The sequence below is a fragment of the Cupressus sempervirens genome, chromosome 5, assembly GCF_028749045.1.
Source record: "Cupressus sempervirens isolate cs-2001-9-10 chromosome 5, ASM2874904v1, whole genome shotgun sequence".
Taxonomy (NCBI): domain Eukaryota; kingdom Viridiplantae; phylum Streptophyta; class Pinopsida; order Cupressales; family Cupressaceae; genus Cupressus; species Cupressus sempervirens.
Genome location: NC_143122.1, coordinates 938,713,126 through 938,737,323, shown reverse-complemented (window position 1 = coordinate 938,737,323; position 24,198 = coordinate 938,713,126). Strand labels below are relative to the sequence as shown.

The 24,198-nt window shown below is 37.0% G+C and overlaps 1 protein-coding gene across 1 annotated transcript in view; it reads left to right on the top strand.

Moving 5' to 3' along the window:
- Positions 1 to 24,198, top strand: part of MBD9 (methyl-CPG-binding domain 9) — a 99,679-nt gene that overhangs the window by 10,400 nt on the left and 65,081 nt on the right. The window contains exons 2-3 of the mRNA XM_089833003.1: positions 21,924 to 22,698; positions 23,023 to 24,180. Of these exons, the coding sequence (XP_089689129.1) occupies positions 21,924 to 22,698; positions 23,023 to 24,180 (1,933 nt within the window). The remainder of the gene's footprint in view (positions 1 to 21,923; positions 22,699 to 23,022; positions 24,181 to 24,198) is intronic.

Below are 24,198 nucleotides of genomic sequence, written 5' to 3'. Positions count from 1 at the left end.
TGGATATATGTAATACTTAGGAAGCTTGGGGTACGATGGAAACTTCTAAGATGCAAAAAGATTTAAAAGAGTTGTTTTAGAAAACAGTAATGTAATCTAGCAAAGATGGGAGAGTTCTGGTCAAAAGGCTTAACAATTGAAGAGTCAATCTTTTTATCTAGATAATAACCTTTTGATAGGTGCTGCAAATCAGTTTGGCTTGATTGGTTCATCATAATCATTGTTTTGTTGGTCTGTAATTTTTTAACTGCATATTTGTGGAAATTAAGAATCAGAAGTTGAAGCTTTGAACTATCCAAATTTAAATTAAATGATGGTCAGAAGGAGAGAAAGCTATACAAAAAAAATACAGCAAGTTGCTAAGAATCTGGATGCAATCTGTTCCTTGCTTCATTTGGTTACATGCACAACTCTCAAATCTCTAACTTTAAATACCATTTTGAATCTATTCCCTGTAAATTTTCCTTCCAATCTTGTACATAATTTTGAGCATCCTCATCCTGGCCTAGAAGGATTCTCCCAGAATGGGAAGTGAAAAGGTTGCCTTGACAATATAAATTTTATATGTGCATTAGTCAGGTCAAAATTGTGGGTGCTGGTTGAATCTTGCAATTGCATACCTTTTTTTGACTGTCTCTGTTGCTGAAGTGTTTCTTTTTTGTGCTTTACGCTTGAGATATAGTATGGATCACGCCTCTTTTGTGAGAGGAGCTTTTGGTCTTGCAGAAGCTCACACTTCAAAGGGAAAAGTTTTGTCCTCTATTTAGGGAATTTGTATGCCACACTTTGTGTTTCATTATTTTGACGATTTCTTTTGTGCTCAACTCCACTGGCTTCAATAGTTTAGCATCCCAAGACATAAAATAATGGCTGCCATTGTTCTTCTTATATGGTAGATGCAACATCTGTACAATTCAATGTAATAATGAAAACATTGACATGAAAAGACAGCACGCGATAATAAAGCCATACTATGGTAATGCTCCTGCAAATCCTTAAGACCTGTAACTGTTCTATCCTATTGGATTTGTAATGTCTCGATTGTGTGCTTGGAGAAATTAGGATCTATAAGCTCATGAGTGTGCCACGTTTTTGTTTTTTGATCAATATCTTGAGAATTGTTTGCTTGGCCCAAGCTAGGCGAAGCCACAAATGGGGGAAATCATCCCTGACATGAATGTACTGCATTAACATGATTATTTTATACCTGTGAGCTTATTAGACTTAGTCGGGCAACAAAGCCTGGAAGCACATCTGTCCAGGATGGGTTTGGAGTGCAAAGTCCCTTTCAATGTGAAAATTTTGACTTGTGCGAATGATGAATTAGCCTATGATCTTATTGGCCAATCAAAGGTTTGAACCCTGTTGGCTAGATCAACGTTGCTACTATTTAACCATTACACCTATGTTGCTGCTTTGGAATCACAGAAATGGTACACCAGTATGACATATTGTAATGGTGTCAGGTATGTTTGGGTGTCTATATATTCATAGAATCAGGATCTTATGATGCTAATCATTATAATTTGTTATAAAACTTGATAAATTGATGTTTTGATATTTAACAATGGAGTCAAAGTTATTTGAAATAGTTATTAGATTATAATTATTTCAACTGATTTGCTTAATAAAGCATATAATATATAATGTTTTATAACCTTATATTAGAACAATATTTAAATGTTATTAAGGGTATGACCCCTGATGACATTATATTCTTACACCAACTTAATAGAGGGCAACACATGTCAGTTTTCATAAAAGAAAAGATGAAGTACCCCAGTAAGATAGGTCTTCTTTGACAGTGATAACTAGGGATACAAATATATGGCAACATAAAGAACATACATCCTGAGGTACGTGAAAGTCATCTTGTCATTATTTTTTATCCTCGTGTTTTAAATATGATGCGACGAAGTATTATGAAAAATTATATTTGAGCTGTAGTCTCTTCAAATCAGCCTCTCCCCAGATTCAATAGTAAGTACATATTGCCCATAGGTCTTAATAGAATGTGCAAGACCTTATACAATGCCTGTACATGTGGAAGATTAATAAAGAGCCATAGGTCTTAATAGAATGTGCAAGACCTTATACAATGCTTGTACAAGTGGAAGATTAACAAATAGAAGAACTTCACAATTTTTTTTGTATGTCTTGATGCCTAAAGGTCTTACATTTGCTGCTTAGGATTTAGGCTCTAGGTATTGTCATTGTCATGCATACTCCCCCTAAATGGCTTCACCTAAGGCCAAGCATTAACCTGAATTTGGAGCATATAATGCCTTAAAGATCTTATGCCTATTAGGTCTTATCTCTTGGATTTACGCCTACTAGGTGGTATTGTGTACATTCCCCATGAATGGCAACACCTTAGAGTCAATAACTGCACAGAGGTTTTGAAATGTGATGGCTTGATATTATAATCTATTTTTATTATACGTCATCTTTCGCTTGACTATATTTGGAGAGATCTTTTATGATGGAATACTTTCACTTTAGTTTGGTGATGATCATCTTCATTGCACTTTACTCTCTTTAGAAATGAGATTCTATGGAAAGAGTTTAATATCTTCAATTATCATATTGTAATATGGTAAGCTTACAAGAACTTAGTTGACATTATTCAATAAATCTTCAAGATCATATTGATTCTTCAAGAGCTACAATCATATTCCAACCTTTTGACTTGAAGAAACAATCGAAGATAGGCTTTTTGTTGAAGTATTGCACGATTTACACAATAGCACCTGCACTATATATTTTGAAGGCATAATCTAAAATAGAATGACCAATATGGTTAGTAACATAGCAATCAATTAAATTTGATTCTTGGTGCAATGGAAAAAAAATTATATTGAATTTTTTCATTTGCCAAAATCATATAATGTTCAGCTAAGTTACAAGGTTCAAGTTCGAACTCGACAATCATGAAGTTCAGATGAAGTTTGGCGAGGTCCAAAAAATTCAAATAAGTTTGACAGAAAATTCACCTTATATATATATATATATATATATATATACAAGTAATTATAATAAATTAATTAATAATAATAGCTAAACATACAAAATATTAATATTTTACTAATAAAATACATAATCAAAATATATGATAAACATATGTTATTCTAATAAAAATATATTTTAGTATCGATAAAGAAATAAAAATTACATACATAATAATAACAATATAAACCACATTATTATAAACCACCAAAACATGAAGTGAAATGAAATTTTTGGAAATGTCGGCCGGGGCAATGAGCGCTTGTTCATTGCTGCTGAAGATTGTCGAGAACCTGCAAAAAATATACATAGAAGTCCAATGAAGATGACAAAAAATTAGACGGAACTTAAGAATGAGTAATCATTGTCAATGGCGCATTGGGGAGGAAAACCATTTAGCAAGTAGATTGCCGTGAAAACCACCCTCTTTCTTGTTCACGCTTTGGCATAAACCCTCTTCCCCGTTCATGTGCCAGACAAAGCAGCCAGCTGAGAGAAAAATTTAAGCAAGCCAAACACATTTGTTTAATACAAATTTGTCAGCTGATTTGATCGAACTATTTTGAACCCCTGAATATTCGACGATTGTTTCAAAGAAACATCGTCTTTGTAAATCTATGTAAGGAGCTTTCATCTCCTTTGTTTAATACAACTACAACAACATTGATTTACCATAACAATAGTTTGCATCCAACAAGGACCACGCCAAGTATGAGACACCTCAGCACACCTTTGATGCCACATCGTGCTTACTTGGTAATATGAAGTATGCAAATAAATATAAAGAAATGTCTCTGGCACCAGACATAGAGGAAAGCTTGATTATAAACAGAACAGCTGAATAGAGGCATTGCACAAACACAAGATTAAGAAGTGACATACAAAGACAACCAGAACTGAAGAATGGAGAACCTCTTCTCAGAGAGAACCATTAAAAGAACCAGAACATCTTTGCAACTCCATATCAAAACATAGAACAAGAATTGACACCATCCATATTCACAAATATAGATTTCTGAGAAACTTGAAGCAGATAATCGTAGGAATGAAGGAACTCTGTTGCAGCTATCTTATCTTTAACAGAAGATGAAGTTTGTCCTGAAATTCCACAAATTTGTGGCAGAGTATAAATAGATGAACACTTTACATCAAATGCAAGATCCTAAGACGTGCAAATGGTGGTCATGCATTGGCTGCCTTCCAACATGATGTTGTGTAATGAGACTGTACCTATCACTATCCAAAGACATGAAAAGCAAGACAAATATAAGGATTTCAAATATCCTTGATTTTATTGATAAAAGTATTGGAAATAACGCTAAAACTTTGTTGGCAAATATTGTGAAAAACTTTGAATATCCACGATTTTGTTAAATTTTTGATAAAAGACCATGTCAAAAACCCTCCACTGCTTTCAATAAAAATAAGCAGTAGAAACTTAGAAAACCCTTGCAAGACGAACTGAAAGCATTATTTTTTAGATGAAACCGTCAAAAACAAACAGCGCCTGAAACCTTTTTCACAATCTTCAAGAACAGCCACAATTCTAAAGAAAATCTGTGACTTGCACAAATAACTTTCACCACTTTTGTCAAAAAATCATGCAAAAATTTTTCTGCTAAAAAACTCTCAATCTCCATCAGGAAAACCCACAATTTTTGTTAAAAAATTCACACTTAAAAAACTTATGAGATTTTTGCATGAAATTTTCAGGGAAAAACCAGAAATTTTATTATATAAATATCTACCAAAAGTCCCCACTATTTTTGCTTTGAAAAAGTTGATAAAAAAAGTCTTAGAGATTCTAGGAAAAAGACGATGAATTTTATTATTATTTTTTTTGCCAAAAAAAAAGCTTTGCTTTGATACCATGAAATGATTGAGATAATACATTTAATCAAAGGCATGGGATACTCCTTAAATAAGAGATTATACGAGATCTTTTTGTAACGGAAACGATTGAGAATTGAAGATAGAATAGAAAGATACTGAAAACTAAGTAAAGAAATTAAAAGACAATTATAAGCAAAATATAACAAAATTACCTTAATATTATTCCTCATAAAATTAGCAAGGAGATCGACTTCTAAAAGCAGTGGGGAGAAGAACATATATTTTCATGAGCATAAGTATGAATAATTAGTTATCTCCTTTCAAAGAAAACTAGACACGCTACTACATACAATAATGATGCTTAAGCAAATTAAGCAATGGGTGAGCTACCCGTCCTAGATTCACTCCTTGGATAGAGCATTAGGGTGATAGTTACCCATTTTTGGCAAGTGCTTTATGCCCAATAGTCTAGAGGATACGAAGCCTCATTTCAAAATGTAGGTCAAAGTTGAAATGATAATTGGTTGATCACGAAGGAAAGGAATACTCCTGAAATAAGAGGTTACAAAAGATTTCTCCATAGCAGAAATGATCAAGAACTAAACTCACAAAAATCTTAACCAAATGACTTACATGATCAATAGAAGCTAAATATAACAACAGTACTTAAATACTCTCCCTAAATGGTCATTCTATCAGCTATAACAAGCCCATACAACCCATGATCTTTGATGCTAATCATGATGTCTTTTTTGAACTCCATGTCTATAGTACGACACTTAGTGCACTGAAGATGACGTCTAACTTGGTGACAATTTCACCTAAACTGACTCATTGAGAGCAAATTGAGCTCCATGCCTAGAACAAAAGCATATATTGAGAAAAACAAAATTTATTCTTGCAGATGTTATCTCAAATTAGCCCTTGCTGACAATTGTATACGTATCACCATAGTTTGCTCCCAAGTTGCTTAGTACTTTATTTATTTTTGCTGGGTGAGTACTCACAAGTTTAAGTCTCGTATTTTTATAGACACCAAAAACCATGGGTAAATTTTTTCATGCAGATAAAACACTTGTTAGAATGTGTTTTTCACATGCTGTTTTTGCTATAAAAAGACGCATTTTCATTTTCAGGATGCCAATTTTTAATTTAATACATTTTGTAAGGGGGTTTTACAAAAATAAAGTTTCTTTGAGAGATTTTAATTTTTAGTTCTTTCTAAGTTACCGCATTTTCATTGAGTTTTCCCTGGGTTGGGAATTTTGGGCTTGGTGACAATTCTCTGAGTCTGAGACTGCAAACTATGCTCTTTCACCACCACTGAAGATTACTGAATTGGAGCAAGCCTTATACTTTGTGAACTGACCTCTCTTCTTCAGAAGAAGCTGAGTTGCATTGGAATCAATATACCATCCTTGCATTGGAAGCCGACTTGAGATGATCTGCTGGTTGTTTGGCCATGAATGCATAATGAAGTCATTCTGCCTGCTATCCAGAAGCACAAAAAATACGCTAAGAAACACCTTCTCAAATCTGCAACTTTCAAACTCTAGGTCTGAAACCCTTGGCAATCTTGGGGAACCTGCAGTCATACTCACACAAAACCTTTTAAAAAAAAAATTCAGAACTTGACACCCAAATTTTTTTAAGGAAGACTTACTGATGTAAACCCAGGTCTGATAAAAAAACAAATAAATTTCAAAAATTGCATCTTTGAAAAGCTGTCCTAGGTATGATTGAGAAATGCAGCCCAAAAACCTATGCATGACTTTAAAGCATAAAATGTATTGCAGCTTGGCTTGCAGCAAATTTGAAATCCATGATATTATGGTAAATGAAGAGAAAGCACAGAAAAATGCTTACGCTTGAATTGTGTAGGCTCCTGATGCTCAGAATCAGCAAAAATTGCATGTACGTTCAGTCATGGAAAATTGCACAGCATGACAAAAAAAAACCTCTTTTGCAGTAAATAATCTCAAAAGTAAGGCAGACTGAAAATTTTTCACACGGCTTGAGAACATTTGATGCAGGCAGCAAATCACACAAAACCATAGGCATGAAAAACAGGTCGCACAGCCCTTGCGACTATTAGAATAATTTTGCATTATTTACCTCATAATGGTCATTTAAGTCATTGTATCTTGTTATTCTATGTATCACGGCATGTATCTGGTCACTTAATGTATCTAGTCAGTTTAGTATATTTGTATGCCTCAGTTAATGATTGTTTCTTCTAGAAACATCAGCTTTGTACTTCCTTATTTAAGGAGCCTCCGTCTCCTTTGTGATTACTCTTTGAATATCAAGTGATCATCATGTCGTGGGCAGGTCGAGAAAACCAATGTTGCAGTCACAATGTGATGATCAGGAGATGAAGACATGATTTTCAGAAATATCTTTTATGATTTTTATTAAAAGCCATTCAAAAAATTTTGCTGGTAAAAAATCTCTGATCCCAACCAAAAACCTTGATTCTTGATCAGAAACCCACAATTTAAAATTACGGTAATTGATAAACCGTGTTGCGTAGATAAAACCCATGATCTGTCAAGAAAACTTCTTAAATTTTCTAGCTAAGTAATCCGTGAATTTTATTATAAAAAAGTTTGCCAAAAATATCCGTCTTGGTACCATGAAAAGTGTTAGTGAACAGTTTTTACCATGAATGTTCATATATCAAAACAGAGAAAAGAATGTAAACTAACAAATGAATTCCTATTCGAAGAACTTAGGAATTCTCTGCTTAAAATTTCTTCAATTGAAACAGTTGCAGCTACCTTTATTGCATTGAAAGTTTTAACCAAATAAATTCAACAGAATAACTTTCCAAGAATGTAATCTGCTGGAGGTGTTGAAACAACTTATTTTATCTCATCAATATGAAACAAACTTTAATGCAAAAGAACCACTCGATTTTAATTATCAAAATGATCAACATAGCTGAAAATTAAATTATCGAGCAGGCAAGTTTCATGAACCAATTTCCCACAGAATTTCCAAATTCAGAGTTCACGATTTCAAAATCAATAACAGGTGCAGCTAAAAGCTTAAATAGTATCTATAGAAATACCAAAAAAATAAGCAGATAATAGTATCCACTTACAAAGCTTTCAACCCAAAATCAAACTATAGAGTTTCATGTGTCTGCCGAAGTTCTGAAATGTTACTTCTAAACTAGAAATAAAACCATAAACAAAAGTAGTTTTGTCTACCGGTCTACTGGAGAAATTCGAACCCCCTAAACAATACTATTTATTACATTTATAGTCATGGGGCTGGACTCAAGCCAAAATTACCCCGCCAGGAGTTAATTGTCTTTTGAAAATAACTGATAACTGAAATTGCAAGAAAACAAAACGGCAAAGAAACTGTAGCTAAGCGTTTTTTGATCAGGTTGCACTGTCTCCACCAACCGCACCTCTCGCCATCTTCCACGTTTCGTAGGTAGTTGAAAAGGCAAAAATAACGGATTGATGTGGAAGACCAATGTAGGCAAGCTGTTGCTTCCAAATTTCCTTTATCTTCTTCAATTCAGCAGCCTTTTCCTCGTGCATCTCCAAGTGCTTCAGATTGATAATCAACATAGCTTCAGTGTGCGCCACGTTGGAGAAATCCTGCTTGGTTGGTGTCCTCTTGTCCTGCCATTCTTGAAATTTCTTTTGGACCTCTTTGATTATCTCGTCTGATTGGGCAACGGAGTCATCTTCTTTTTCCATGAACTGTTTTACAAACCACTGAAGGTCATTTTGAATAATCTGATGTATAACCTTAAGTTCTTGTAATGCTTCTTTGATTTCAGATACTCGTTGTGCCAGTGCTTCATTCCGCCATTCAATGCAATCTTTTATGACATACAGGGTTTTTTCATCAAGACCGGCTACAGGGCATTCGGCTTGAAATTTCTGCAAGCCAAATTCTTACACATCTTCTAGCGATATTACCACTTTTGCCTAGTTATTCTTCTCTTTTTCATATCCTTCATTAGTTACTTCCACTTTTTTGGTAATGTTTGATATCTCCTTTGAGGCATGATCTAAATGTCCAATGTGTTTTACGGTGTTAAGCAGAACATCTTGGACCCATTCACCTGCTACTTTGGCTACTGCTTTGCACTTATGCAGGTTCTCCAATGATTGCTGATTGGTTGTAGAGGATACGTCAATAATGGTTGACATCTCACGGATTGGCTTTGCTTTAGGATGCAGGATAGCGTTAATGTATTGCGCCATGTTCTTTATTGTCTCCTTCATTTCTTGCTTATCTTGCCCGTCTTTCCACACTCTTTCCGCAATCTTCTTATTGGATACCTCAAAGAATCTCATATCTACTTCACGGTTTCCTTTTCCCAAATCAACCTTTGTTATTTGGAAATCTTGAGGCACTACAGAATCACGAGAGCTCCCATCAAGTGGTGTAGCTATCTTTGCTGCCCATCGACCTGAACTTTTGTCAAAATTAATTCTTGCTTCAGTCCTTGCTTTTTTTACTTTGGGTGCCTTACCAAGGCACTTGCTGACCAGGTCGTCAATAGGCATAGATATTGGGACCATACTTCTCTTCTTCTCCATTGATTTCTCCAGCCATTTAGGAGTTGTTTGATCCTTTACGGCAACAGGGGAACATTTAACTAAGGGGAGATTACTTTCCTGATTTCCGGTATCCATTGGAGAATTCTGGGATTCAGGTACATTATCCGCCATAGATAGGTCTTCTGCTGTCTCCAAGTCCACTGTTATGGTGCTTTTGCTTTTGACGGCTAATGCCTTCTTCGTGCTTGAGCGGGTTACTCTCCTTTTTGGAGTTTCTTCTTGAAGTGTTTCCAGAATTGCTTCAAGTTCAACTTCAAGTGGACCTGCAACAAAATCAGGGACACTTCGATTAGTTTGCTTATGAGCAGTCCTTTTACCCTTGCTTCTTGAAGACTTCTCAGAAAAGCTTGGAGTAGCCGCTGCTTTTGATTTTATCCATTTGGTAGTTCTTACTATTACATCCTTGGTACGGGCATATACATCATTTTCTTCCCTTTTCTCCCAATTGATTTCAAGGATAGGCATGCATTCAATCTGATCCATGTAAAATTGATCAAGAACACCTTCAGAATCATCATCTTTCAGCCCACAGGTATCTAACTCCACATTGAACATGATGACTTGTTTAATGGTCAAGCGTGACCATAGCCTCTTCCTCACTTCAAATTCATTATGACAGTTCGCCCAGAAATCCTCTAATTGCGGGGAATGAAAGAGAGAAGCTGCATTTTTGACATTGTTTCTAATAAAGCCGGTGTAGTCAAAATCTAACTGAGAGGTGAAAGATTTAAGACATAAGCGGGTTAAAGATTTGGCTGATAATATGGCTTCTTTCAAACTGGGGCATCTATAATGTCCAATTTCAATCGGGAAGAATACTGAAGAGGATTTTTTGGAAATTTGAAAGTACTCAACAAGAGAAGCAAACTGCCTACACATTTCTGACAACACTATAGAATCTGAACAATAGCGTGGTAATTTCAAAGGTTCACCAGGAAAACCACCCACTCTGATATATGTAAATCTGGGAAATTGAATGAAATAACAACCATAAATTTGCACAACCTGCATGGCTTCTTCTGACATCTTATCGTTTTCTCGACCTTGTAGTTCAAAAACCAGTTTCCCTAAAAAAACATCATTGACCTTCTTAAACTCTTTGCATGCTATATCTTCCTGGAGATCTCTGTAATATTGGTAGATAGGCATGTCATCTACCCAAGGTATATGTGGAAGATAGTCCCAATCTTTGGATGCGGCTAGGGTGTAAATGAGATAAGAGGACAATAAAAGTGGACCGCAATTGGTAACATCTATCAAGCCCTTATGCAGGTTTTCTGCCATTAGGTTTGACCAATCAATGAATTTGACACCTTCAACTATCTTCTGTATGAAGAAGTACATCCAAGACTCTCAATGGAAAGCATGTTCATTTCCCTTAATTCTATTCAACAGGAATACAATATCTGCAATCTCCTTGATGAAGTGTTCGATGGTCAATGGTTTAGGCAACCTAGAACCTCCCTCTGTAGGCTTCAAGAGCCAGGACTGAGCAATCTTGGTGTCGTAGCTGGTTTTGTTTGCGGCATATAGGTGTTCAGCTTCTTCGAACTTCCATGGCTCATAGGGTTCTTTATGAGGAATCCTGAGGGCGGAATTGACACTGGTCCTGTTAATTTTGACAACTACTTCCCCCGAGGTTTTCTTAATGCATCTTGAAACAGGGTCATAATGGTTTGCACATTCGAGGATGAGCTCTAGGCATGGGATTGTAGCGGTAAAAGCGGCGGCTTCTAGTAAACCACTATCAACTAGCCTCTGGTAAATGGGACTTGACTGAGTAGTTTTGGTTCTTTCAACAACTTCAGACAAATTTCTATTTACCAAAAATGTATCACGAATTTCAGGCAAGGAACTGAGTAATGACGACTTCTCTAATTTGGGCATTTTTGGCCGAAAAAGCGTCATGATTATGACAACAAGTCTACAGGACCAGGTTTTAAATACTTTCAAAATGAAGCAAAGCACAACCAAAATGCAAGGGGAATGGAGATGCACTTACAGTTTGACAAAGACATAGCCCGAAATCTGCCTTTCTTACCCAGAAGCGCCGAGATTTTTTTGGAGAAAATGAGATGGGTGGGAAAGGGTAACTGCATGCATTTAAGGAATGACTTGGACAGAGAATCCCGGGATAGATTTAGCAAGTAAAAACCATCATTACTCATTCGTGTGACATTCATTGGAAAAGGCGCCACGGGTGTTCTTGTTTTAAATACCCTGTCAAATCCGCACGTATCTTTCCATAACAGGTAATCATGAAATGACATTTGTAATACTCCATTAAGTATTGCCCAACCGAACACGTGTTGCCTTAAATTTCTTTGCATATGACTTTAGATGCTTTGGGAAAATATTATGCTGGGACCCACCTTGGAATGGCTCGGCAATCTTTACTCTGCATACAAAAATCGTTAGCGGACAAGAACAACACTGAAATTGAAGTTGAAGTTTTGAGAGATCGGGCTTCAACATCAACTTGGACTTCAAGTTTACAAAGGTTGACTCGATAAAACTAGTGCACTTATCACATGGCAGACCAACAAGACTTTGAACCTGAAGTTGAAGTAAATTACTACTTCAAGTTCAACTTCAATGGGAAGACTTGGGATCGAAACTTGTTAGGGTGAGGCCAAGATTACAAGCTCTAACACTCGGCTCCTGTTGGGGAATGGGACTAAAAGGATCATGAATGAACCCAGTGACTAAGGACCGCAGACTGACTCAAAAGATGACGACGCAACAAACAGAACGAAACAAGGAAGGAAAGAAAAGCCAAAAAGGGTGGTATTTACAATGAGACGAGGAAAAGGCTCAAAAATGGTACAGCTTGAGATCCTGTCCATTGAAGGACAGGGGAAGTTCATCTTCATTAAGATATTGTAGCTTGAAGGCATTGGAACCTAGTTCTTCAGATATTACAAACGAACCCTTCCATAAACTTTCAAATTTAGAATGAGTTCCTTTGGGTTCCCTCCTCTTATCCCATAACAGTACTTGATCTCCTTTCATGAATTTCCGAGGCCTTGCCTTTTGATCGAAGATCCTTTTAACTCTTGCCTGATGGTGGGTGATGTGCTCCACTAACTCCCTTCTTTCTTCCTCAATTCTTTGAAGATACAATATTCTCTTTTCGATGGAAGATTGAAACACTTCATCTTCAATTGCCTTTTGCAAATTCAATGTCGCCAATTCTAAGGGTAAAGACAATTGTGCCTCAACTCCATATACCAACTCGAAAGGTGTCATACCTATGGCTCTTTTGGGAGAGGTTCTGTTGGCCCACACAGCTTCATACAATCTCTTGTGCAAATCCCTTCCTTTTTCATCCACCAATTTTTTCATAATATTAACCAAGTTTTTATTCGTGGATTCTGCCTGCCCATTGCCTTGAGGGAAATAATTTGAAGAGTGAGACAAATGTACACCATGATCATAACAATACAATTGAATTTCCTTGGATGAAAAATTCTGTGCATTATCTGTCACTATTTTACTTGGAGTACCAAAACGGGTCAAAATGTTTTCTGTCAAGAATCTGCACACTTCTTGTGAGGTTGTTACGTTAACAAGAACTGCTTCTACCCATTTAGTAAAATAATCTGTAGCAGTGAGTATGTGTGTATGTCTCGCACTTGAAACTGGATTAATGGGTCCTATAAAATCCAACCCCCACTGTTGAAATGGTTCTTCTATGATTACTGGTTTCAAAGGCAGGGCAGCTAACTGTGGTTTCCCATAAAACAATTGACACTTTTCACAATTTCTAACCCAATGGTAAGCAGCCTTAAACATACCTGGCCAATAGTAACCACTTCTCAGGATTTTAAATGCTGTCACTGTTGATGAAAAGTGACCCCCGCAAGCTCCATCATGGAAGGTTCTCAATAACTTATCCTGCTGATCGGTATCAACGCATCTCAAAAACATACCATCTAGGCCTCTTTTGTACAAGATATCATCAATTATAACAAACTTAGTTGCTCTGAGTTGGAGCGTTCACCGGTCCTTTCCTTTCAGGTGATCAGGACATCTTCCGTAAGTTAGGAAATAAGCAATATCTGAATACCATTCATCTTGGAGACCTACAAACAAGCAAGAGGGATTTGACTCTTCTTTTTCGCCTTCTGCAATAAGCTTACACAGGCCTTGCCCTCGAATCAATTTAGTCGGTCGGATGTCTAAGTCAATTCTTGAACTTTTGCCACCCACGTTGCTCGATTGTTGACTGCCACATCTTGTTGCGTGAGAATACTCTTGACAACAGTGGATGGTACATACACTATAGAATGAGAGTGCAAAATATAGTACCTGAAGTATTTTACTGCTTTTACAACAGGGAAAGCTTGTTTTTCAGATAGAGAATAGTTGAGCTCATGCTTCTTCATAGGTACACTCATAAAAGAGATAGGCATTTGTTCCCCTTGGTCATTCTTTTGAAGCAATATGCCTGACATGGTATGCTCAGATGCATAGCAATACATTATGAAGTCTTTTTTGAAATCAGGATGGAATAAGGATGGAGCTTTAGCAATAGCTTCTTTTACCTCTTTGAATGCTTTTGATGCTGGTTCATCCCATTTGAAATTTTGCTTCTCACTGAGTAACTTAGCCATAGGTTTGACAACTTCTGCAAAATCCGGCACGAATTTTCTCAGAAAATTGATCTGTCCGAAGAAGGATTTTACACCATTTCTATTGACAGGGAGGCATAATTGCTGAATGGCTTTCACTCTCTCTGGGTCGATTTTGATTCCTTCTTTTGAGACCATATGTCCAAGTAACTTCCCTTCAGTCACAACAAAAATTGATTTCTTGGGATTTAATGAGATTCCATGATCTCTGCATTTTTGGAGCACTTTCCTCAAGTCTTTCAGGTGTTTCTTCCGTCACCTAGAAAACACTGTCATATCATCAAGATATATTGTGATTCATCTGTCCAATAAATTACTAAAGGTTGAACTCATAGCTCGTTGGAAAGTGGCACTAGCATTTATTAAGCAAAGGTTCCCCATGGTGTTGTAAACGCTGTTTTGTGTTGATCTTCTTTTGCAACTTCTATCTGATTATAACCTGAGAAGCCATTTAGGAAAGACATCATTTTTGAACCAGCAACTGTTTGAAGGATTTGATCCATTATTGGTAAAGTGAAGTTATCTTTCAAATTGGCTTGATTAAGGTTTCTGAAATCAATACAAATCCTTATTTCTCCGTTTTTCTTTCTGACTGGCACTATGTTTGCCACCCATGTGGAATGGTGGATTGGAAAAATAATTCGAGCTTTAAGCATCTTGTCTATTTCTCTGAATATTGCATCAGAAACCTTTGGATTATACGTTCTCAATTTTTGCCTAAAAGGGGAAGTTCCTAGTTTCAGAGTAATATGGTGCTTGTATTTACCATTTCTAAAAGTTTTCAAATCATCATAAGACCAAGCAAAGATATCTATATATTCTGATAGGAGCTTTATGAATCTAGCTTTTTCACTTTCATCACAACAGGTTCCTAGATTAATGATTTTGGGGTTATGCTTATCACCTAGATTCACCTTTTCATAATCAGCATTTGGATCTTCTCTAGGTGTTAAATCCTGAGCTAGGAAGGTATCTTTCCTATCGAAAAGCTTTTCAAGTTCGACTAAGCCTTTAGGTATAACATTCCCTTTTAATTGTAACACATCACCTTCATCAAGTGGATCAGGACAAAACTCTCTGCATTCCACATCTGAACCTTCAAAATAGTTCATAGAGAACTTCTCAACATTCTGCAAGAAAGCATTAATATGAGCATCATCTTTAAATACTTGCCAAGAATTATTATTATCAAGGACACTTGGTCTGTGAATGATTTCCACTGAATACTTCTTGTTCATGAAATCAGGGTCTGGTTTGTGCTTAGAAATGACATTTTACTTAGTTTCATAGTGTTCCCTACTGTATTACATACATTAATTAATGATTCATAATACATTTAACTTTCCTCCAAACTCAATCCTACGGAGGAGAAGGATTATTCATCATAGAACGTTCGAAGACCAATCCACAAGTGGATTCCCTCAAAGTTTTGGGAACACATATTCATACCCATCTTGGGACTATGCCCGCAAGGTTTCTCAAATATATACCTTAGTTTTTTTTGAGATTAGCCCCACCTTGTGAGGAATTACTCCAGCTATTCCCTACAACTTGTTTGTCTTCAAAATGAGCTAGAGAAAGAGACTAAAGAATTGGCTATGAATATGCTTACATAAAATGGATTACGAATGATTTATGAAAATATAACATAACTGATATACAACTTTGGATTTATTATCATTATCTCCCATATATATATATATATTGCAAGTTTAGGTCATCCCGCTCCTTAGGACCCTACAAGAATAGGCTACCCCCCTCTACCCCTATAGGACTCCCTATCTTATAAGGGGCATGGAAAGGGGAAAGGGGAAGGCCCCCCTATAATTCCATGGGTTGGGGGAGAACTAAAATATCGAGGTGCAAAATCCCAATTTGGGAAGTCAAAGTTTGGGTCTGGTTGATTTGAGTCAATCAACAATAAATCTACTAAGAACTACTTGTTTATAGGTGCTCGCAAATGAGGTAAAAAAATTATATGTTTCCAATGATACCGTTATTTGTTCCAATTACTTAGAAACTCATATTTCTATCATCCCATAGAATCTTAGGGCCTGTGAAGGAGGAGGAAGCAAGTGCATTTCAAAATGAACATCCCTTTCGACCAAATGCCCTACCTAACCATACTGGTTGTACTTTTTCTTTATTGTGCTTGTTTTACCCCTTGTGTGTGGGCAATGCCATTGAATAGTAGGGGGAAGCCTCCTTGTGCATGCACAAGGGGCCTCGGTGCAAAGGGTTATGTCTATTGTCGGTGTTGCATGCATGCAGAGGTAGATAAATTGTGGGGGGCTAAGGGGCCCCTCATCTATGGGTTGAGGATCAAACAATTAGAATCCCCAACCCACCCTGTTGTTGTTGGGTGGCTATTGATGGGTAGTGGACTACTCTATTTCGGGTTTAGGCTTTTTCCTTCCTTTGATGTGGTTGATTCATTAATTTTGTGTTTCATAATGGTTTTTGTGATGGTAGATCATGTTGACTACATGGAGTTGTGACCTTGGGTTAGTGCCTACTATTTTAAGGGGTGAAGGGGTCTCTTGCTTCACTAGTTTTATTTATGCACCTGTCTATAATTCTGCGTAAATGGGCTGCCTGCTTGGCCTGTTATTAAAAGGGAAAGGGTGTTACTGTGTAGCAGTTGCTTTGATTGACCCAACCAACATATTCGTATGGTTCAAGGTTGTTTACAAATGCTCCAAATACAATCTAGTTGTCCACCTACCTCATAGTTCAGTAAGGTTCTAGGTTGGCATGCATGGTAGTTGCTTGTTGGTGCTTCGCCTCTAGAAACTGTTTATGTGAGAGGACCTAGTACGTTTGCGACCAATGTAGAAAGGTTCGTCTTTTGATCAAACACGATTGAACGAATGTACACGTCACCTTCAACTGATTAGCTTTGTTCCTTGGTACCTAGGCACAAACTTTTCCTACTCGTTCCCGTAAGACAATACTTTAGGTGCAAGTGCCCTCCCCTATATTTCAAGGGGAAGGATCGACTCAGTCCTCAAAAATCAAGTTCACTTTGGAGGAATCAAGGTGCTTGGGGAAGAGTTCACCTTAGAGATCTAGGGGGTGTAGTCAAGGTTGAGTGCCTTATTCATAGCTTGGGATTTATCTAGTCTAGTTGGGATCAAGGCTCAATGCTCATGAAGACCAACTCCCTGGGGGTTGGGGTACAGAGATTGTTTCAATGAGGAGTTGGTGATGGATAATCTCCCGAGAGGCTGAAGGCTACTAGAGATTGTCGGGGCAGTCTCATGTGGATTGTCTCGCCTCCCTGTTTGTAGGCTACTATAGATTGTCGGGGTAGTGTCAGTGGAGTGCCCCCTCCCCTCCATTTGGAGTAGAGGTGAGCATAGGCATTGGAGGGTGGCTAATGGTGGGGTGATATAATATATTGGCAAGGTAGTGCTTTCCTTCCTTCGTCATGGTGGGTCCAACTATAGCCTCCTACCTGCTAAACCAACTACCATCTATTAGTAGTTGGCAGTTAGCGGTCAATTATGTTTTGGTTGCGAAAGGGGCAGTCAGTTCATGTACTTGTCAGCTTCTTACTATTTTAAGAGCCGGGTCAATCCAATGGTTTGTACTGCCTTGTACAAGATCTTGTCATTTTGGAATCCAATACAGTCGTTGGGATGAAGGAATCACCAACCTTCTATCTATAGTTGTCCTTGACCTGTTGAGCTCAGGACTTCCGTAGATAGGGGTCCTCTGCATGTAGGTAGATGCACCTGTGCTTATATTACATAGATAGAGGGGGTTGAGCTCCATTAGTCGGTATATATCTATATAGTATCTAACTCATGGGATGAGAGTTTAGCATTACAACCTCTATAGTTGCCATATTGGGTGCCGACTAGATCTAAAATAGCTCATCTGGAAGGCCTTCTTCTCCTTCACGCAAGGGGCACCTCCATTCATTGAGTATCGGTGGTTCATACAATTCATCACTTCATTGTTCAATTCACCATTAGATATAGATGGGGGGAATTGGTCGATGCTTCATCCAACACAACTATGGATTAGGGTAGGGTTCATTGGGGTAGAACCTGACTATATCTACAACCATAGATATCCTTGCCCTCGACCCTTATATATCTAGATGTAGAGGGGATCTTCATAGCACTACATCATCCATCTATTTATTGAGGGTAGAGTGACAATATCTAGTCGATAGTCCCCTCGAAGGCCTACTATCTATATCTACAACAGGAGGAGCGTTTGTTGCATCATCACGTCCTTTGCTTGAAAATAGGGTTGGTTTATCGTGACGTACATGGCACCAAATACGACTTTGTACACAATGTGCACAACTTGTTGCGGTTTGTTGATGCGAAAATAATGCACACACATAGCCAAATATATCTTCTTGCCAAAAAACTAAAACAACTAGTGTGGGAGGCATGTTGGGCACACGGTTCTGTGAAGATGTGTTTGGGTCGAGTATTGAGGGCCTTTGTCCAGATGTACAAGGCGGAAAGGCGTTGGGGCACTGGTTTGAGAGATCAAGATGTCGAGGCAAATTAAAGTCCCCTCACCCCACTTTACCCCCCCTTAAAATATGCCCTATAGTAGAATGGGGGGGCTCTTACCCTGGGAACTGTCCAACCCAAGGCCCAACTATTCTAATCTGGCTCTGCAATAATGTAGGTTGGGTGGGCCCCTCTCTATCTATTCGGAGATTCTATACATAAAATGGGTGGGGGCTAAAGCTTGAATAAACCCCTTCAAGGCCCTTTTGCGGGAGGGGGCCCCCTTCCAATATAGGGAGTCAAACTAGTTATGGAGGCTCGAAAGATTTGGTTATTAGAAATAGTCATCTTATTCAATCCTTTAGTTTACCTACCCCTATGAAGACACTGCTCCTAGCAATTTCCCTAGGATAAAACCCTTATTCTACCAAATCGCTCCATAGAATTGTAGGCAAACACAAACTGCCTAAATTGGGCATCATTAGTTGCCCTTACAACTTATTGTAAGGAGCTAAAGGGTGGCCCCCTACACCCTTCTACCTGTCCTTTGTTGGGGTGGGAGATAGCGGGTAGCTTCATTTGTTGGGTGGGCATGTGATGTATAGACATTTCGACCTCCTAGTTGACTCCTTTTGAAGACTTGTACTTTTTAGACTGTCCCTTTAGAATATTAGGGTCCCTACCAACAATAGAATAGAGGGCCACCCACTCACCTATGGGGCCTCCTGCGCAACCAACGCCACGATTTTGTTGCTGAGGCCAACAATTCACACCAGGACTGCATAAACAGATTATTCAGTCTCTTAATCTGTCTCTTATTTCATACGCAACCTCACATGGAATGTGGGAATAACCACTTTATACATTATTATCCTGTTATTTACGCAACCACCTTCTCCCTTTAAATAGTAGGGGGTATTTGGGGGGTTGGTTCAAATCTTCAAATTGGTTCATGTTGGTCTTCACCGATGGAAAAATGGCCCTACTATTTCTCTTAATAGGATGAGAACTAGGGAACTTAATTGACCTGTGGCCATATATATATTAAACTATATAAGGGTTCCTTGTCCCTGATAGAAATATATTATTCTGTAAATTAATATTTAAGTGATTGATATGTACAACATAATTTGCTGTCATACAATGCTTGTGAGCATTATATGGTTATTTCCTATGGTGAATAGAGGCTACATACATACATACATATATATGTGTGTGTGTTTGTGTGTGTGTGTATATATATATATATATATATATATGTATGTATGTATGTATGTATGTATGTATGTATATTCATTTCTGATCTCTTCCTCAGATATATTACTTATGCATATATATATATATATATATATATATATATATATATATATATATATATATATATATATATATATATATATATAATGTATGTATGTATATTCATTTCTGATCTCTTCCTCAGATATATTACTTATATATATATGTATGTATATATTCATATATACACACTATATATATATGTGTGTGTGTGTGTGTGTGTGTGTACATATTCATATATATATATATATATATGTATGTATGTATGTATATGTATATGTATGTATTTATATTCATTACTGATCTCTTCCTCAGCTATGTTACTTATGATCCTTTCCATACAATTGGTACCAATCAATTGTATTTTATAATTTCTGTTTCTTTCCCTCTGATTTTTTTTTTTAATGCGGAGTGTTCAATATATTACCTAAACTCTAAACCTTTAACAGCCTTGAGGGAATGAGTTTGTCCTCATTTGTTGCAAAGCCAAGGGATTGGACCTTTTTCTATATGATTGGAAACCCTCATCATAACAAATTGGGCCTTTTGGGTTTACTTGTGAAACTGCTTCCCTAACTTTTGTTTAATCACTCTCCTCGTGCCATTTTGATTTAGTCAAATTGATAGTAATGCAAATCAATACTGTTGTCTTGGTACATGGTAATTGATAACTAATGATTGGGTGATAGTCATTGTTCCTCTATTCAGATCGCTCTACATACCTTCCCTTGACTCAATCCTAACACTATACATGATATTAATTACTATTAAGACCTCTCTAGTTGCTGATTAGATCCACTTGTAGATTGTTGTTGTTAATGTAAATCGTTACTTATTGATCTTCATAACTAATCACAGGTTCAGTCTTTGGTTCAAGGAGGAATACAGATTAGTTTGCATTGATTGACTATTGCTGTTATCCTCTCCGTTCTGGGTTTCTCTCTCTTTGTTATCATTCCCTGCTCCATCTCACCGTATGTATTGTAGTTTCAACTTACTTCTATTTTCTTCATTATATTTGAAGATTTTCTTCTTCTTTGATTAACCTTAGTAATTATACTATATTATCATTCATTATTATTATTGTTTATCTATTTATTTTTTAAAATTTTTAAATTTTATTGTTATTTAATATGGTTTCTTGTTTCAGTTTGGGGACATTACAAATAGTGAATATTATAGTTGAGGCTAAGTAGGATATGTTTTAAGGATTCTCGATCTACATTCCCCATGAACCATAAGCAGACACATTCTTATCACTCATAAACAAATTTAGATACCTCGAAAGGGATATGCTATTTTATTTGTATAAGAGTGAATATTATAATTGAGACTATTCATTCTCATGAGATGCGTTCAGCCAGTGCTTATAAAATATGGGTCAATGAGTTTGACACAAAACTACACAATTGAATAAAGATGAGATGCCTTAGGAATTGTCACAACATTCCTTCATGACTTTTAACCTGTTCTCATCATCATCCATTCAAGGGGTGAATCACGTGTTAATATTACATGTCCTGTTTTTCATCATTTTATTGGGGTGCACCTCTTACCATTGAGCACATCACAGCATTCCACTTACCTTACCAGGCAGCCAGGTCAATGCCATATAAATGGACACTGCAATGTTGTTAGTAGTAGTAAATATAAAAGTTTTGATTCATTCTCTCTGGTACCAGATCAATTTAAATTTTGGATCTTGATGTTCTTTCAACTCTGTTTGGATGCAAAGACCCTTTTTATGAGTTTGAATTTTAGAACACGGTGGTCCATTTTGTTAGTTGTACCATGTATAAGTGAAGATGCTCATCTTTGACTGGTTTAATAAATGATTAATTTTAGTTTGTGACTTATGAATAGTGCAGTAATTTTCCAGCATATATAGAAGTTACAGGAATTAAAATTGATACTTTTGAAAGAAGCAAAACTTCATCTTGTTTCTTTTGTTATTGTCATTGAAATGTTAGATTTGCTCATCTAAATTGAATTTCAGATATATAATTGTGCTTCTATGATGACAAAAATGTTCCAAAAATTAAAATTATTAATACTGTGTACTAAGAAGATTTATTGGTTTGTAGGGTTGGCATTGCAGGTCAGCTGCAGGGACAAGACAGAGAAACAACAAGAGCTACAACCCCTCCCAGTGTAACTGTAAATAATGTGGTGAATGGCTTCATCTCAGAAAGTCCATCTGAGATTACTGCTGGTATGTCTAAAATTGATACAGATAAACAGTCAAACATCAGATTGCAAGACACGGGTAATTCAAATAATGCCAGTTCAAGTTTGTCTGATGAAGCACAATTTGACTGTGGAGATTCAGAAGCAAGGGGAATGAAAGCATTAGGTGATGATTACCTGCAAAAGCTGAAAGATTTTATTTCACAAAAGAAAGGAGAATTAGGTGATGGATGGGGAGTAGAAATTAAGAAACGATCCAACAGCCATGATTATGTTGTAGCATACTGTTCCCCAGATGGGCAGAGATGTCGTTCACGACAAGAGGTTGCTCGTTATATGGGACTAATAGGAAGCAATTGTGTTACTGCATCTATGGACGGAGTTGAAGGCATTATTTTTCCAGAGAAAGATTTACCAACTTCCAACCAGAAATCCTTTCCATCTTCAACATTACCAAGAAAGAGGAAAGACTTAGCTAGACGAAAATGCATTGATACTACTTTAGCAAAGGTTCAAAGCTGCATAGTGAATGATGAGATCAAAGGCAATAGTGAGAATGGGGATCATTCCTCTGATCTTGATATGGATTCTAATTTGCGGAAGGTAAAGAGAAGGAAAATAGATTGCACATCAACTGCCACTGAGAGTGATTTACAAGCAGCAGACTCTAAGGTAATGCAAATTTCTAATGCTTTCTCATGTTGTAGAGTAGTGCATTTTGTTCCTTTTGGAGGTTGTGAATGATATCAATGGACCTAAGCATATATTCAATACCTTCAGTCTTCCTAATTTGACAACAACGTTTGATTAAGCAGGCATTTTATGAGAATTGGTTAAATTTTATTATGTTATTATTTTATGGTTTCATGATTCATCCAATGTAAATATGCTTTTGAGAAAACAAATGCTATTGAGAATTTTGACTGAACCAGTAAGTGGAAATATAAATAATTGTTCCACGATTGAAGCACTGAGTTACTGAGTTTGTATATTCAGGTGGATTTGCCTGTACAGTATGAAGATTTTTCAATTGAATCTCTTGGAACCATTGATCCCCGGCCTGCATATCATGATAATCTTCATATTTGGCCTGTAGGATTCAGATCCTCTTGGCATGATACGTTTACTGGGTCATTGTTTATGTCTGATGTGCACGATGGAGGCATTGCTGGACCTGTTTTCAGGGTGACAAGGCGTCCTTGCACAGCATTGCTAAATACAAGTACATCAACTGTCCTTTTGCATTCAAGTTGCAGAAGCTCTGAAATTGATGATTCAATTGAAGAGTGTAATATTCATTCTGAGACAACTAACAGTGGGAACAGTGAAAGTGAGAGGCTACTTGTAGATCCCGAGGACTCACTTTCTGCATATTTGTCTGCATTCCAGGAGGAGTTCTCTATTGAGAATGTCAATGATTTGTTTAGACCAAGTAACAGTATGCTAGTTACTGAAAATGTCCAGTTGCAAGGAAGAAGTGACCAAATAAATCCAGATGTGAAATCTCTTGAGAATGATATTGGAGAGTTTTGGGTTGAAGGTAGATCTTCTTCTGAAGCTTGGAGATTAATTTCTAGAAGGTTTGTTGAGGCATGTCTACTAGTTTACAAACAGGCGAAGAGGCTACAACTTGTTTGTGAGCATCCTATAGTGCAAAACTGCTCCTCAGAAAGTGTTCCATATGGTGCAAAAGCTAAGAAAAAATTAGGAATTTTGAGTAAATTTTGTAGTGCAGCTGGCCCTGGAAATATGTTAAATGCCATAAACAATGAAAGTGGCCTAGAAAATTCATGCACGGCATTGATCGATTGGTTGGAATTGGACAGATTTGGATTTGATATGCCTTTTGTACAGGAATTTATTGAAAGTCTTCCTGGAGCAGATAAATGTTCAAAGTACGAGAGCTTGAAAAGGAGGAAGTATTATGCAACTTCCCTGACAGTTGGAACTGGCAATCTTATCTTGCAAAAGAAGAGGCCATATGAGGGTATTGAGCAAAATGAAGAGACTATACATGATCTTTTGCGACAAACCAAAAAGGCTAGAAAAGAACTATTATCAGAATCCAGGAAAATTGAGGAGCGGGCTGCTCCACCACCTGGCCGGCCCTTTGTGACAAGTCTTTGCCCAGAGATGGTAGGAGATGTAATACAGGTAATAGCTTTTGATTTC